Raw genomic sequence first — 17,937 nt, forward strand, 5'->3', positions numbered from 1 at the left:
GAGCATTTGCCTTGCACATCATTACACAACATTTTCACAGTAGCAATCTTATTGGTCAGAGCTGTCTTGCTCCTCACCACAGAGTGGAACGAGCTGGGGGAGAATTAATTTCCCTGTGCTTAACCAGGCCCTTTATTTGGAGGCCAAGCCTAGAACCTGTTAGACATATGGATATGAATATATCCTCCTTGAGGATGTCTGAGCCGATTAGAGAAGAAGACAGCCCCACCACGCCTCGCTCAAAAATCTGGTTGCTCCCTGGCTGCGTCTGGTGGTTTCTAAGCCAAAGTGGGAACGGCAGGCATGGAGGAGAAAGTTTTATGCTGGACACAGGAGGTCCTTTACTTTTTTAAATGTTGGACTTCTTTTCTGTTATATATCTCATCTTCAAGGTAAACTTGGGCGGAAACACCTAAAAATTGTTTCTCAGTCAGATAACTGAGGAGAGCCAAGCATCGGCAGTGCCTTGGCCTCCAGTATCTTGATTTGTATGGGATATAGAAGCTGGGGGAAGGATATGCTCAGGTAGTTCCACAGGAGACAGTGGTGTTATGCTGATTGTCACCTGCTCACAATATCACCCAAAGTAGTGAGAGCTAAAGTAGTGAGTTGAAACCATCCAAAATGCAGCCCAGAAACTTTCTGTCCGGTGGCTGAGTGTTAAGCAGGGCTCACGCTTTGAGCGCCTTTTCTAACTACTTGAGTGGTGCCAGGCAAGAGGAAAAGTCAGCACAAATGACACCATCATACCACCAATCCCTGCACTCCTGCTTCCGTGGGCACACAACGCTGCTTCCCTGGACAACACACAGTCCAGCAGGCTATCCAGCTGCCCTAACTTTACTTTCCCCCAGCGCATTGCCAAGCACAATAGCAGCTTTCAGAGAAAGGGCAGAGAAGTTCAATTAAATTCTGCATCCACACAAGTCCATCAAGAGTACTTGCAGCTCTGCAACTATTCCTAGATCTCAGCTGGATTCTTCATTTCATCTTTGTCCTGTCTCCTATTCTAGTGCCAAACCCCAGGCCTGCTGCCTTGGAGCTTCCTCCAGACACAGCATTCATCCATTTTTAAAGGTGACCTTCAAACTTTAAAGGAAGTTAGTAAGCCTTACAGTCTTTTTTTTTTCCCTCTCCTTCCTTTTAAATTGCTCTTTATTATGAATTGAAAGGGGCCTGAAAGGTTTCTCTATTAAAAAATAAAATTTGCTTTTATCTTTAGAAAGATCACAAGTTTCTAAGTCATTTGTCTCCCAGCTTTTGTAGTAGCTTCCTTGGGGGTCACACAGCTTGCTGCAAGCTATCAGCTGCCAGCTCTGATGGTGAATCCATCGTGGAGGCTTCTTGTTCTCTGCATCCCTGGTGGTTGCCTGCTGTCCACACTCTGCAGCTGGCCTCCCCTCATTGAGCCAGGGCAACGTTGTGTGCTGTTTGGCAAAGCAGTGCCCTGAAACCTTCCAGGTAAAATATAGTCTTCAGGGGAGCAGGGTAGAAGTGGGGTTATTTTTAGCTTGGGTCATACTAGAGACCTAGGTTAGACTGTAGCCTCAGACTCTTGTGCTGGCCCAAATAAAGAGGCAGTAAACAAAAGAAATTCTCTTCATCTCACCTCCCTGCCCAAGCTAGCCTGTGGCTGTATCACAGCAGAAAGGGAAGGTGAATCCAGCCCTTAGCAACAGCAACATTGCTCTTATTCTGAACTGGCCACAGAAATTAAATAGGCAGCAGCAAAGTAATACAATAGTTTTCTGCTGTTCAGGTATAATATTTTGCCATCTAATCAGAACAGACAAGACCTGAATTCTTACTGCAACAGAACCAAGATAAGAAGAAAAAGAAAGATTTTATAAAATAAAAGCTCATACTCCAGGCCTTCTCTTAGAAAATCAAACAAATAAACAAAAAGACAACACTGTCTCTCTTTCACCATAGTTCTCACTTTTTTCACTATGACTTCTGACACTGACTTGTTATCTTGAATGTATGTTTTTGCCAAGAGGTCAGGACATCACAAATCAGTGCTAAGCAGCTCAGCTCTGGATTTAGTCACTGGCATCAGACTTGATCCAAATACACATAGACCTTTCCTGTGCTACGGACATTTGACTGCAGAGAACTACACTGACATCCACAAACCAGTTTCATGTTGGCCACCAAGTGACCACACACTAGCAGCACTGGAGCATTCTTCAAAGGCCCATATCAAGCTGCAGAACAAGGGAAGCAGTCAATTAGGTTCTTTCTCCAATTATCTACTGAAAATAAGGGAGCATCTCAACATACATTATCTTCGGGAGAAGAGAAGGCCTAAAGAAAAGGCAGGAATGGGAGGAGAGGTGTTACCAGGTCAAGTTTTAGTACAATAAATAATAGAACGTTCCTTGCCTCACACCCTCAGCGTTTTCCTTAGCTCTGATGCTTGGTGTCAGCTTTGGGCTATGAATGATTCATGAAGCCTTAAAATATATATAATCCATATCTCCTAGAACAAAGAGCTTATTCAGAGTTTTGTGAGGGAGCGGGGAGCAGTATGCACAACTCCTGCTCCTTCTTTCTGCACGTGGGCTGGGATGTCTCTTGGGAAATGACCCTTGCTGCTCCCCACTCTTTTCCAGATCCAGATGCTGTTTGGAGCTCAAAGCTGAGCTTTGCCTGGAGGCTCCAGCCCTGTCTCTCTGTGACAAAGATATGCTACCTGCTGATGTTCCCAAGAATTTATCTTCTTGAATCATTCCCAAGACCAGTTCAGAGCCAGACATCTGAAACTCTCCTCATCCCTCCCCAGGCAGTGAGAGTGTACAGATACTACCTTAGCACTAGGAGAGAGTTAAATGGTATTATGTGGGATTACGAATGGGGAAACCGCAGCAAAAACTTACCTCTAGTATACAGGGTATTCCACTGAGGACTTTACCATCCTGATTTCCACTTCTCACATTACTGACGGTGTCTCTTCCCTTGGAAATCCAACACCTTTCAGCCACCCATATTTAATTCCTACTGTGCATATAAAAACGCACAGACAGGCAACATCCCTGCACCATGAACATCTGCTAACTTCTTCAGACAAGAATATTACCTCAGGCATTTCCTAGCAAAGAGATGACCATCCACAGACTCTTGCTAAGAAAGCTAAGTATGGCACTGGATAGGATCTGGTGAAAGCTCCTAGTCCAAGAGCACCAGTCCCTCACTCAGAAAAGAGGACAGGCAAAACTAAAGGGCAAGAGATGCCATTCACAACTGTCCATCCAAGAAGGGCCTCAGACAAAGTGAGCTCGGTATCTAAGTCCTCTCCCATTTATATTATGGGCCCTCTCCAGAGAGAAGGGTCTTTGAGCTCTCTAGATAGAATGCGCTCCACATCCGTCATGAATATGAAGGGTGCTGCTCCTGCCCACCTTGGTCTTACACCACCTGAGCTGCCTTTCCCCTCTGCCAGCAGACTGAGCAACAGTACAAACAACAGCCAAATCTACCTTGGTGGTGCTGTAAGCTAATGGTGCAGGTATGCCCTAAAAAGATGAACTGGTCCTTAAAAGGATCACCCAAATAAATCTTCTTGTGGCCTACTGGTTTTCAGGGGTCCATTCAGGATTAAAGAGCAAGATTTCATTCTATACGATGGCTCCTGCTCACTGAGAACTACATTTCCTGGCCCTTTAGAGATTTAGATTTCCCTCCTTAGAAGGGATGTTATCAATCCTTATTCATTTGAGTCTGCACTGTAACATCTTTTATACTCAGGAGTTGTCTTTACTTCCTAAGGATGCCTGCCTGGTTTGTTGGCAGGAGATATTCTCCTTCTCTTATAAGTCTGCTATCAATATCAATCTGCCCATTTTCTTTGAGGCTCAGACTAACAGCAGTGAATCCAGAGAAGGAGGTTTGGCACAAGATTAAACACATTATAGTCATGTAGGGGAGCTTAAAAACATACACAGAACAGTACTCAGCTCTCAGAAGTCCCCTCTGAGGCTAAAAGGACTAAACTGAACTTTCAGTCTAGTCACAGGACGGTATTTTTCATCCAAGATACACTGACAGGGACTTTGCTGTCTTCTTCTGAAGCCATGACTACAGATCTTCTGCTGAGATTGAGTGGCAAGTGTTTCACGTGATGACAAAAGAAGCAATGATTTTGTAATGGTTCTGCTGGAACCAAACAGAAGGCTTAAGGCACACCAGCACTTTTTTACTTCTGCTGATGAAAATGATGAGCTGTCACTATCACCAAATAGCCATCATGATACCTCCGTACTTCCCGGCTTTGTAAAGAAACAAACAGCCATGGTGAACTCCTACCAAAGCTCTGCCATAACAGCTTGCAACTTGAGGTTGTATCCCCCACCTGCTACCTCAACCTGGGCAGTCAAACAGCAGTGCTGGTAGGGGTTAACCCCAGTCTTCAGGAGCACTTTGTTCTTCTGTTTCAAGGCTTTGACACAGCACTAGATATGCAGCATTTCCAGCCAGGGCAGCCCCAGCTATTTCCTGAGCAGCAGACTGACAGTTTCTCACTGAAACAGTCTATTATAGACAGATACCCTTTACGCATTAAGATCAGATCCATCAAAATCATTCCTGCTAGAAGTCTGAACAGACAGCATTACACACAATAGATCCCTGGAAGGAGAAAATCTGACACTTACCTATGTCTTTAAGAGTCCTTTCTCAATTGCCTGCAACGTCTGTGCACTGTCAAACATGATGACTTTGGGGGAGAGGTATCTCTGGAGTTGTTCTAGCACTGATGAGCGTATGACTTGTGCTTAAACACTCTTAAACTTGCAGCCCCCTCTGACCCCAGCTGATAAATGAATGTGTCTCAGGAACCACAAAGCAAATTTGCAGTCACTTTCTGCAGTCTGTCGGGGATTGTACCAGGCACTACAAAGCAAGCAGTGACTACACGTCAAAGCACAGCTGTTCCCGAGGTTCCCAAATACCTCTGGGAACTGATGCAGTGAAACTAAAATGCTCTATTGGTCCAAAAATCTCTCTAAAATCATGTTTATTACCAGACACCAGGCCTCATGAGGAATTCTGAGCAGAGATACAACTTTTTGGCATGGCAAGGCAAGCTCACATTTGTAGCGTCTGAAGCATAAACGCTGCATTGTCACGATGCCACTTCAAATTCTTGTTACGGGTACCAGGGGCTGGACTCTTACTGGCCTGGGCCCTGGACACACAAAGTATCGCCTCACAAGCCCATGAGCTCATTCTGTCTCACAGCAGATGTTGCAATATACTTTAATTCCTCACCAGTCTAGTCCCCAGACTATGAACATCCCCCCCCACTTCCCTTTCTACCTCCCTATCCCAATTATCTTAATAAACAACCTGGACACATCTCTGACTCATTTAAGATAATGATGACCTGGCCATGATTAGCTTATTCAGACATTCTGGCATTTTACCGAGCCTAATGCGACTCCAGTCTGGCTCTTTCTGACTTCTCATGAAAGAGTCTGAGCTCCAGCACCAGCTGCATTGCAATCAGTGTATGGAGACCCATATACACATCAGAAACAGGCTGCTCTCCAAAAACCAGGCTGCAGCCTTGAAGGCTACTCACTCTGAAAACAAGCTCTTAACTACCGCAAAGAGGCTCAGGAACCAGTGTTGCTGCTTACCAGCAGACTGACCTGTTCATGTGGAGTACCAATCTCAATATATGATGCACAAACATGAAGCTAAGGGCAACTCCAAATACCACACTGCTGAAGAACATCTTTGCGTCTTACAGTTCTGCCTGCCCGTCTAAAACGTTCATACACCCAACCTGAGAATAAATGCAGCACCAGTCAGCCAGTCACACAACATGAATATTTGAAACAAACCCTTGGAGGAAAAAGGCCAAATATTCTGAAATCATAGGCAAATCCTTACAAAAAGTCAGCTCATCTGCAGGAATTGGGTACAGGTCACAAATGACTCACTAACAGCAGAGAGAATCATTTAACTAACACTTGGAATGAATTCCTCCCCTTTGTAGTGAAAAAACAGAATTTATTCCTGCTGATTAGTCAGCAGTTACACTTACAATTTCAAAATTAATATCAAAGTTCAAATATAATTGTCTTGTACTTGCACTTTGCTTTACTGCTGGTAAAATCATCATCTTTACTTAGCTAAGGAAACATCTACCATTTATTTATCAGGGCTGGGAGCATGAGTTAAGATTTATATTAATTCTTAATTTGACAAAGCTCAAATACTAAACTCCACCTCAAAGTTCTGTCTTGGAAAAAGCTCAGTTAACAGTATGTAAAATTTCTGTACCAATTTCAATAAGAGGAAGGCACTTACCAATTGTCTGGAAGGAAATTACCAAATTCCAATAAAGAAGAAAGACAAACCACCCCTGAACATCTGTGGTACATCCAAAGAGGTGAAATTCAGAACTGAAGAGTGCCATCAGGAACTGAAGTAACCAAGTGGAGTTCTCAACAGAAGCAGAGATGCCTCACAACTGAACAACTATAAGTCTGAGTCTTTCCTGCTTTTCAGCTTACAATGGTTCTGGTGTAAGAGAGCATTAAGGATGGTAACACACATTCCTGAGGTTGTCTTTCCATGGTTGCTCTCTATGCTGCTTTGCAAAAATCATACTACTAGTAACACAGAGGAAGTAGCACTGGGCACATCATTAACTTATTTTTACCATTGGGCTTCCTATGTCGTTTTGGGGGGATCATGGCAAAGCTCATCAGTGGGTCTAAATCTGCATAATCCCCTATGGCGTGGATGTGGAGTTAGATTTCTGTAGCCCGTAGTGCACTCCAGGGCAGAAGCTCTCGCTGCTGGAGATGTGGGGGCTGGCAGCTGATGCTCACTTTGCGACAAAGCCTGCTCACTCTGCGGCAAAGTCTTCCATAACATAGGGCGAAGACACGTTGCTTTGCCAAGCTATTGCATGCTGGTCTCCCATCACAAGCACTCTTTCCTCTTTCAAAGCGAATTTATGCACTTTCCCGTGGCTCGTTAAACTTTTCTGCCAATTGATCGGGGACAGAAGGCATTGGTAAATATGGAGTTAATAAGAACTCTGTCTCATTGCATAAATTGCACCAGAAGCACTTTGAAATGTTAAGCAAAAATAAAGTCACCCATCATTGATTTCCTGTGTGCTCTCTTCCTGCTGCTCCTCCAAGCTCGTCTTTTTAAGCTTTACTACTGTGTCTAGGCCTCTTTATCCTCTGCTAATGCCAGAGCTTAACCTAGAGGATCTGCAGCTCACTCTGGGTACAAATCGAAACAGAGTGATGATGCACTACCTGCAGTTTGCTGAAACGGCAGAAGCACCTCTCTCTGACCATCCACAGCTTCTGGGATGTCTGGCCACCCACTGTACCCGGTGAGTAGGGCACCGACATGTGCTGGGAAAGCCAAAGACCTGCACTACTAGAACACTACTACCTTTGAAGGAAATAGGAAATTCCAGTTTCTTGGGGGAGAAGAGCTGATTCCTTAAAAGGATATCTAAATAAACAAGAGAACAGGAAAGAACATCAAGGTTCGTCCTTTGCAATTTAGATAAGCAGCTATGAAGACTTACAGCACCCAGCAAGGCCAGTATACCTTGACTGTGGCCTACAGGACACTTCAAACACCCGCCTGTGCCAAGTAAAGGCCCAAGGTGCCACCATGCCACACATTTTACTAGAATTGTACAGTGCCCATCACACTCACTCCAGACATGAGCTAAAAGATGATACAATTTTTCTAGAGCCCAGATGCAATGAAACAAAACATATCACTTCTCTGCTTATTTGTGTGCAGTTTAACACTGTAGGGACTGATTTTCAGGTATAACTCACAGGACTAGCCAGTATTTACCACTGCCTGCATGTTATCGAACCCGTAGATTCAACTCCTTCAATAGTACTGTCTGTAAATAGCCCAGGAGTGATTTGAAGCCAGTGCAGGAAGGAAGAGCAAGTCAGCAGTAGCCCACTCACAATCCTGCTCCCCCAGAGAGTACAGCGCCTTCACGCAGGTACATCAGGTGACAGAGGCAGAACCAAGCAGCAAGCACAAGGAGAAGCAAGTGTCCAACCCCTCTGTGACATGGGGCTGAGCCCTCAAATGTATCAGGCTAGATCACTGTGATTTCACAAAATTAAAACCATCATGACAACTCATATGTAAGAAATCAGTTGTCTTGAAATGCAAGGCAGGGCAGACTAAGGCTGACCATACCAGCAGGCTCAGTAATTGTCTAATCAAACTCCTATGGAAAATATTGTGAAGTTGTGAAACCTGATAATAGACTGTAGAGTACTGCAGAGAATAAGGCAGAGCTTCCAATTGTCATATTTGCTCCCCACACCTCAAAAAGGAGAGGAAATAGGAATGAAATCCAATGCAGCTTAGCTGGCCAGCCCAAATGTACGGTTGTATGTCAAGAAACAACCATCATTTTGAGGCATCATGGACATCCCTGGAAAGGTAAAGACCTCAGTTATCACCTAATCTCATGAATCACAACGCCAACTCACTTCTAGAGATATTCTCATTAGTAGAGAAAAGCAAGTAGAAATTCACTCACCGCATCTTCGTAAGCCATTGGCTTGAAAGTCATCTTAAGACAGTTTAGAAACTGAAGGATGCTGGAGCACAAGTTTTTATTTTGCTCATCAAAACTCTTACCAGCTTTTCCATGAGGGTTTTAGCAGCATCCACTGAAGACAACTGAAAGACTCATGCCCACAGACATCTGTAAGTTGACACAGCAGCACCGAGTTATATAAATGGCATTTCCCATTAACAACACTATGACATAGACACTGCTGTCCTCCGGCCAAGCCTCGCACAACAGAGAGAACATCCTCTCTAGTCCTAGAGCAACCAAGTATCCTTACACAAACTTCCAGGAAAGCACTCGAGTGCAGCAGCCACTTTCACGCCACCACCTCTATATCACAGGCAGTCTTGTTAGCTTAATAGGAAGCTAATTGTCCCTGACAAAGAGGCAGATGTTCAATACTCAAGTAGGAGAGCACATTGCACAGCCGAGCAGGGGGACTTACAGCAACAGCATTTCCTAAAGGAAGAGCGCTGAAGCCAGAGCAACCCTTTAGTGTTAAGCTCCTTAAGAGATCAGACTCCTAGCAAAACTCCTTCTACTAATGCCAGAACACGTCTTGGCAAGCCCTAATACCACCTCCCAGCAGTATCACCTTGTTCCTGAGAATACGACCATTTTTAGCTACAAAACCCCACAGGCTGAAAATTGGACAGAAGCAGCTGAGCTCTAAAGAAAGAAAACAGCTTCCTAACTGACAAGAGTAACAGAAGCAAGAGCTACATCTGAGCAACATTCACGTCACAACTGCCAATCCCACCCTCCACACCACCCCAAAGAAGCAAATGGTCAAAACTCCCCGCACACGGAACATCTCATGAAGAAGTAGAGTATAGGACATGTCATACTGAATGTTTATTTATTTTGTCTTCAAAGAAGAGACCTGATGCAGCTGTTTCGTTAGAAAATAAAGTGTTTATTAAGAAACTAGACATTGAACACCCCTATAGTCTCTGTGAAAAGGGACCATCCCATTTCCCATTAGCACAGGATGATAGTTATGGCAAGATAAGAATGCTCAAAGATGGAGGAGTCTCATTGACAGAAAATGAGGTAATGATTTACAATAATTAAAAACAAAATAAAATAATAAAAAAAGATCCTTAGACTTGCTACTTAAAGCCACCAATTGCAAACGGCCATAACTGGCTTTCGTTTTCAGCAGTGAGGAACCAGAGACTTTAACTGGTGTTAAACAAATTGAGACATTGATCACAGTGGGGAGAACTGCTTTAAATTATGCTGTACGGTCCGAAGGATTTCTTCTAGACAGAGACGGACCTGAGCCGCAAAATTCAACCCTTCCTCTGCTAGGGTGATTGGGTATAGGCTTCTGGTTCAGGCCCACAGATGTATCTCTATGACTGATACACACAGTTGAGAGCAGAGTTCCCTGAACAGTGCAAGGGAGAGGAGACAGTTCGGATGGACAAGACATCCCCAGATCAGATGGTTGACTTCCAGGAGATGGGGAATTCAGTTCAGACAAGCACCCAGTAATTCACATGCTTTGTGAAGCTCCTCTTCGGTCTGTGAGTCTGTAGAATTGAGGTGCTAATCACACACAGCTTCAGGTCCTCTGTCTTGGTGCACTTCTTGTATTTCCAGCTCTGATTTGGGCAGGAAATATTGTTGGAAATTTGGTTGTGGTTTCAGAAGTGATTCAACCTGAGCCAGGCCTCCTTGTCTTAATGCAGATGTCCCCCTAAGGCATGTCCATTAACTTAAAGCAATCTGCTATCATTTCTCCTTCACTCTTCTATTGCACTTTACATTTTTATGCGAGTGAACCAGTAAAAGAAGCAAGAGAATGGAATATTCATAGGGACATCCCTATGGGAAAGGTGATAATAAAACCTCCCTGGCACATCTCCAGGATGGTTCACACAGGTCACCCATAAAGGCAGGATGAAACAGAACATCCCATTCTTAGGCTTCTGCCTAATTCTGGCAGAGGGGGATCATGACTCTTTCCAGTGGCAGTGACTCATCAGGGCTAGCGATTTAGAGACATCCCTGATGTGATAAGAACACCTCAGGCCACCAAGAAGGCAAGTAAAGCTATACAGCTGTACAGCTGGTGAACAAGCTCCTGGTTCAACACTCCTCTCAGAAAGGGATCTGGCCACACCTGAAGCTTTCAGGAGTTCTTTTTTGCCCATAAAGAAAATCTGCCCCGCCTATAGGTTTTCACTGATATGAGTGAGCATATCTTTATTTCCCATAGATATGATGTCCAGAGAGTCCAAGAAAAGCCCAGCAAGTAGCCATGAGGGCATCTGGCTTCTCTTGAGGACAAGATCACGGGCTTTATTTTTCCATCTGAGAGGCTTTGGATGAAGTAGGACAAAAGCGGGAAGGGAGAGTGGGAGAGAATACAAATATTGACCAGAGAACAGGATCGATATTCCTGTTTATGCCACAGAAGAAGCAACAGAATACTTATTTTTCTTCCCCTTCAGTCACTCTACCTCGAGCTGATTGCTCTGTTCGCATGACTGGGATACAATCAGTCTCTAGTTTGGTGAGAATATAGGGGAGGACTAAGTGGGGCTGGAAAAGGCCCAGCAACTGGGATCTGCGTGCGTCTAATATGCTTTTTCACTTTGCTTACTGCCCTAGTCCTCGTGAGGACACTGACCCTCCTGCACTATGGATTTTCCATCCACATGAGAAGTCCAGGAAACTCCTCAGATAAAGCTCATCATTCAAGCAGCAGGGAGAGACCAAAGTACGACAACGATATAGTCAAATCCAATGAGCCGCTCTAACACACACAGACAGACAAACAAAAAAAAGCCTCCTAGAATATGTGTACTTCAAAGATAACCACATTCTCTTCCTGTTAGAGAAGTACAATTTTCTTTTCGTTATTATGCCTTCCAAAATCATTTTCAGTGCAAAAACGGGGAGCGGGGCTGCCTTTTTTCTTACCAAAAGTCTTCTTTCTGCTTTAGTTTCTTCCAGGCTCCCCGCCTCAGCTCGCTCTGGGAGACTTCCCATCACATTGCCACAGTAAGAGGTGATGGCAGCATTCACTGGGTGTTGCGAAGACACAAGCTTACAAGGAAAACTCCAAGCAGGGAGGACATGACTAAAGATGTCAGTTTGGTTGGCTTGGTTGGTTTTGTTTTGTGTTTTATTTTAAAGCAAAAGTACAATTATTTACTGTGTTATTAGGATGACTCCTTTAATTTGGGTTTTAATTTTCTTTATTTGCTCTCATTGCTGCTGTTGTGCCTTGCAGAGATATTTAACGAACACAGCGACCACTGGAGGAAAAGAACAACCCTGTTATCTGGTGACAGAAAACCACAGTTTCAGTTGGCTTTAACGTGTGTACAGGCAGGGCTGTAGAGTCCTATTAGTAGGAGACCTCAATCCATACAGACCACGCTTACTGCTTCCCACCATTTTGAGGGCACAGCCTATAAACTTGACATCAGAACAGGGACTTTTAAGGAGTTTTTAAAAGCCATGACGTCCTTTGCTGAAATAAACACTGACATCCTCAACATAAATGCCTTGGTTAAGAGGTTTGGAATGTCCAGGGAGGCTTATTGGATTCAACATAATTTCTCTGAAACCTAAAGGGGGAAAAAAAACAGAAAAAAGAAAAAAGCAAAATAAAGTAAACGAAAAACTAAAAAGAGCAAAACTAGAAAAAAAGAGAGATATCGACACACATATAATTATTAAAAAAGAATCAAATGAATAACTAGCAAACGGCTGCAGTTAAATTAAAGCCAAAATGCTCTCTCTGTGCCAGGCTACCTTGCTATGTTTTTGCATCAAGAAGACAGTCATTTCAAGTGGTGTGTGCAGGCACAAGTGCTCCGAGGACAAGGGGCATGCAAAAAGTCTGGGTGGAGAACTGGGAACTCCTTTCCAGAGGTTCCCACTAATCGGGGGGGGGGGAAGGAGGGAGGGGGAAAAGTCCTATTTAGTCCATCTTTCCCATAGACAAGGAGTGAGGAAAAGTGGAGGATCTTTCCTATATCTACCCGTCTCTGGTAATTCTTTCAGTCTGGCTTGACATATCTGAAGCAGAAGAGTACACTGAAAGGTTGGGGAGCCCTGACTCCCATAGCCTTACAGTCTTTCCTAGCCCCAGCTGTCCCATCTCCCCCAAGACCTGCACATTAGAGGCATCTCCTTGCACAACCTCACCTCTGTGGAAGTAATTTGAAGGTTTAAGATTTGTCAAAAATACTGACCAGATGAAAAAAAAAAAAAAAAAAAAAAAAAAAGTGGAGCAGACTACACAGGCATCTACCTTCCTTTGGTCCATAGAAACTTACAGGGCAAATTTTCAAGGACTGTATTAATTATCTCTTTAAAATGCCCTCGCTGTGGGGTGCCACAGGCAGGGAAACCCATTGCTAGTATGTTTCTAATAGAGACATAATACTTGAACATTATTTCCTGAAGCTAGCTAAATGTAAATATTCAAGATTTCTAAGAAAATAGTCCACTGGCCTGGAGGGAACAAGCCTGTTCTGGAGCAATGGATGGGAGCTCCAGGAGGGAATCCTCCTGCTGACATGTCTAGTCTCAGAGCCCTCTCTCCTGAAGGCCAGATTAAAGCAGAACATATTCTGGTTTACTCTTAAGACATAACCTGATATTCAGCCTTCTTCCTGACTTGAAGCTCCCACTGTTTGCTGTCATCTTTTGTGCTAAGTCCTGAAAGTTCTTGTAGAAAATGTATGTCTCTTCCTGTATCAGCTCATCAGTTTTTACATTACTTTCTCAGACATCTATTTATAATAGTATTTCTATGATTGAGGTCATCCCAATGGACGGAAATCAGACATGGCAAGAATAGGGATATGTCCTCGAAGGTAGTGCTAAAACTGCAGTGAGGTTGCTGTTAGTTCAGATTAGATAAGTGGAACATAGAATAAGTTTCTATGCTACCTTTTCAAAATCCCTGATACAGATCCATTGAGCTGCCAGGATAAAGACATACTGGGCAGCTGCCTTGGGGTTGCTCTAATCTATGCCAGTTTCTCATGGGTCAAAAGGATATTTTCAGCAACTGGGAAACAGAACCAAAAATTACTGGCATGCCTTGTCTACATCACTGCTCTAAGGTGTGGAAAATGCTCTTGCTCCTCCTATGGCTTGAGGATCTTCAACAAAACGAGTAAACTTGTCCAAGTCTGGCACCACTAGAGCAGCATGGTGTTACGTGGATGCCTTTGGGAACTGACTGTGCTGACCTCAAAAGGAAAGTGTCTTCCATTAGGTTAGGAACAGAAAGTTGTTTGCACTGAATCTACGCCAATTAAATGTTTTTTTTTTCTATTTCTTCTTTGTATTTTTTTTTACATTTATAATTACTATTTCTTTCCTGTTCTATCTTATTACATCTGCTCCTCAAATGCATGACTCTTTTGATGAACCTGAGATGGCAGACAAAAGCTTTTTGTTTGGTTTGGAACTGTTTAAGCCTGTTTAGGGGAGACTATGTTACTTTCAGAGGCCCTGGAGGGCTGATCCACATGGGAGAGTGAGCTAGGCTCAGTTTAGCTAGGTTCATATATCATAAACAAAATTTGTAGGCAAATTCCAAGTGCTGAAATGTCATTAGTAGTGAGAAAGAGACTAGCTTAACCCTCAGAGCCAAAGCAGAGTTTAAAGTTTACATGCTCTTTTCCAAGCATCAGCACTAAGTCCATTTCTTATCGGAGTCACTGGGAGACAAATAAACATGGTATCCATGAATGTCACTATTTATCCTGCTTTGTTTTTCATAATATAAATATACTTTATGGTCACCAAAGGACAGCTGGGAAAGTCTATACTCAACAATATCAAGCATCTCAAAGGAGCACTCCCAGCTGCTTTATTTTCTTTGTATATCCTAGCTCTGCTAAATTAAGGCAATTCCACTTCTGCTGGACCACGTGCAGCAGACCTAAAAACCCACTGGGGACAAAGAGCCTCGGCAAAGGGACATGTGAAAGATAAGCAAGTCTTGTGCTGGGAATGCCAAGGGCTTTGCTCTTTATGGACAGCACTATACTCTGAATCCCAGCTGCTGGGAGTTCTCTTGACAGCAGGGTCTTCGTAGGAAGGGCCTGGATGTAGGGGTTATCCCAAAGCTGACATGCGGTCATTGCTGAGAGATAACGAGGAACATGTCAGGAGAGCAGCCCACATTTCTGAAGTTCAAGGGCTGAGCCCATATACCATGGACTTGGGAACAGTGCCCAGCATGCTTTCATAGGTCATTTTGTCATTCTCTTATACTATTTTCTTAAGTCCCCAAAGAATCTGAAAAAACACGCTTCTTGACTGATTTTTCCTCTTTCTTCACTACTGTCCCCCATACTGTGCTGCTGACTTCAAACCCATTCACTTTTGTATGGAGCAGAAACCAACAAGGCTCTTGCTAGGTTTACTTCTTCCCTGTCAGATGTGAGATGAAGGATGTTCACTATGATGTCCAGGGATAGAATGAGTGAATCTCATAAGGGTCAGAGTTTGGATGCTACTAGGAAAACCATCATCTTTCTACCATCAAAGCTATCAGCATCTGAAAAACTAAATTAGAGATTTCTTAACTTTTTTGAAGAAAAAAAGAAAGAAAAGTATTCACCTTCTTAGAAGGAGTTGGTGAGATTTTAAACAAATAAACCTTTTTGTAATCTTTCACATCTGTCAATGCAAGTTGGAAAATGGGAAGAAAAGCATTATCTTTGATATTGGTTATAGATTTGGAGGAAAACTTCAACATATAGGCCTGAAAAGGGCAAAGATGTAAAAAAAAAATCTATAGATTCAAGGAGAAAGTGTCTCTGAAGACTTACAAAATTAGGAAGGGTCTGACAGATTAAACTTTGCACTTTTCCCTTGTCTAGTGAGATTACTTCTGAAATTAAAACATGATGCTGTCTATCTTTCCTATCATCAGCCATGGTATGGTAGTGGAACAAATGTATGGAGGGTGTTGGAGAATAGGGAAGGAGAAATGAACTCAGACCTGGTGTGCAACTCTAACAGTTTGAGATGGACAGGTCAGATGGGGCATTTCCCTAAGCAGGCTGGAAGGATGCGGCAATGAAAGGACAAGAAAATTGAAGGAAACTGAATCATGAGATCAATTTTTGCCTTCAACCTCAGCCATCCACTTAGACCTCTAGAGCTGGCTTTAGTATCGCAATGCTCTTATGTCCAAGCCACTCTACCACAGGCACATGCGCCATCAAGCCTGCTGACAACACCTCACAAGGCTTGGGCACACCTGCCTCCACTGACTGAGAGCAAGGCTGAGGAGACAAAGAGCAAACTTCATCTCCCCTTCCTGGTTTGCCTCCTGATAAAACGGCAATCATTTAAATATGCCATGCTGCTAGGGCTTTCGAAATCTCAGACTGCTCAAAGTCACATGAGAAGAGCAAAATGGGAATGTAATACTGAGAACTTCAGGAAGCGACACAGAAAACGATGCACAGTTCCCCACGGCAGCGCCACCCAATAGAGCAATAGCAGCAGTGCAGCTCCATTTTGAAAACTCTTAACTAGAGATGGATGGAAGCTGCCTTTATAACAGCAGTATAAATTACTATGGGAAGGGATCAGAAAAAAAATGGGTCACCATGTCATGTCTGGCAAATATGAGTTAAATAATAGCAAATTAAGGGCAACAAGCTGGCCAAATGTCTTTACTATCCACAAGGCCTATACTGGGTTATAGACCCCTCTTCTATGTTATAGCAAAATTTGTAATATAAAGGAAAGCAATAGGAGACTCAAAAACCAGTGCACATTTTATCCTTCCCTATGCACAGATATCAAGTAAGAATAGCAACAAGGAAGACATGAAAACTATCAAGACTGGCCTGCATCCAGAGCAAAGAAAACTGCAGTCTGTCTAGTCAAAGCCAGGAGTAATATATCTATACCTAAGCGCTCCACAGTGCTCCAAGTCTCCTGTCATGCATGGGTTCATATGCAGTGCTATATCCAAAATCCTTTCTCTTTGCTTTTTCCTCTCACATATACCAGACAGGGCTTGATGCAACTGGCCTGCACCACAGAAAGTCGCCACAGTCACACCAAGAGTTTCTCCCTCATGCTCTTAACTGCAGATAGATGCACAATCTCCTCTGTCGCCCAAGGTAAAGCCAAAGGTCCTGGCCCTCCTCTCATTTACACTAGTTTCTGATCAATGGTGGACAACTGCTCACAGAAATTCAGCCCACAGAATTTCACACTGATAAACAGATGTCAAGTAGATACAGCTCCTTTAAGAGTCACAAAAGGATTCTGAGAGCTACAGCAATGCCTATGGTTGTTAATTTTCCTAGAATCAGGGTCCTTATCCCTGTTCATGGAAGCTCACCTTGTCTTGTTGTTCTTTTTCCATGATTAACCTCATACACAAGTCTCACACTTTGGTCTAGGAGACCTGAAGTCATTGGAAACTTCCTGGGAATGTGCTAGATGGAGCTCTAGCTACAGTTTGTGGCATCTTCATCTTCTCCACAACTGAAAAATCACAAGCAGAGGATTCACAGCATTGTGTGTGTTTGTGGGCAGGAAAGGGAAAAGATGGGCTTAAAGCAAGAGAAACAGCAGGATCAAATGCATCCAGAAGATCCTACACAAATTTCTCTCATGCTTAACCAGAGCACAGAAAGAGATAGGAGAATATTATAGAAACTCAACAAACTGTCCTCAATTTGAGAAAAGAGTAGCATTCATGGCTTTCCATGAAATGAACTCTTAAGACTATGTCAAATTCATTAAACCTTTGGTCGGAGGAATTCCAGTATCCATAATATTTCTGCTGTTGCCTCTGTTAATGTGAGCCATTTCCATATTAACCAGGATCACAAGTTTGTTTTCTCTGGAACTCCTTCATGAATGGAGTAGTTCCAAGATACTAAATGTTATAGCCTGATAGCTTAGAAGGCAGAGCTCCAAAATTCCCCACCATTCCCCCTTAGGAAAAGCCCCAAAGTGGGAAAGCATTTACCAGGGTATTAGGAGAAAAAAGGAAATATATCCCCAAACAACGTAAGACCAAAAGGCTGTTTCCAAGCATGCTGCAGCATCTGAAGTGCCCTATGATTTGAGCTGGAGATATTTGCCTGTCTAGAGGCATGGCAAATGCTTTTTTTCTAGATTACACAGAGGTGCAAGTATTTAAAGCCACTCAGAGGCCCATTGTGTGATGGAAAGCAGCCAGATCATTTGGGCCTCCTCAATTTTGTTTTCATTAGATTGAAGCCAGAGTATGTGGAATTATTTGTAAGAGGACCAGGAAAGGGGTACCCAACAAATTCACCCACTATATACAGAGCTTAGCCTCTGCCTCATTTCAAATGCAA

At 43.3% G+C, this 17,937-nt stretch overlaps 1 protein-coding gene across 6 annotated transcripts in view; it reads right to left on the minus strand.

Annotated features, from left to right (window-relative positions):
• The window catches only part of NTRK3 (neurotrophic receptor tyrosine kinase 3), a 232,473-nt gene that overhangs the window by 61,958 nt on the left and 152,578 nt on the right, over positions 1-17,937 (minus strand). For 2 of the 6 annotated variants that reach the window (XM_062583551.1, XM_062583550.1), the window contains one exon: positions 9,489-12,180. The exons of the other annotated variants lie outside the window; for them this stretch is intronic. In XM_062583551.1, coding sequence (XP_062439535.1) covers positions 12,062-12,180 — 119 coding nt within the window. In that variant the 3' untranslated portion in view covers positions 9,489-12,061. Of the gene's footprint in view, positions 1-9,488; positions 12,181-17,937 lie in introns of those variants that run through there. 6 annotated transcript variants of the gene reach the window in all.

This window comes from Rhea pennata, chromosome 10 (assembly GCF_028389875.1).
Source record: "Rhea pennata isolate bPtePen1 chromosome 10, bPtePen1.pri, whole genome shotgun sequence".
NCBI lineage: Eukaryota > Metazoa > Chordata > Aves > Rheiformes > Rheidae > Rhea > Rhea pennata.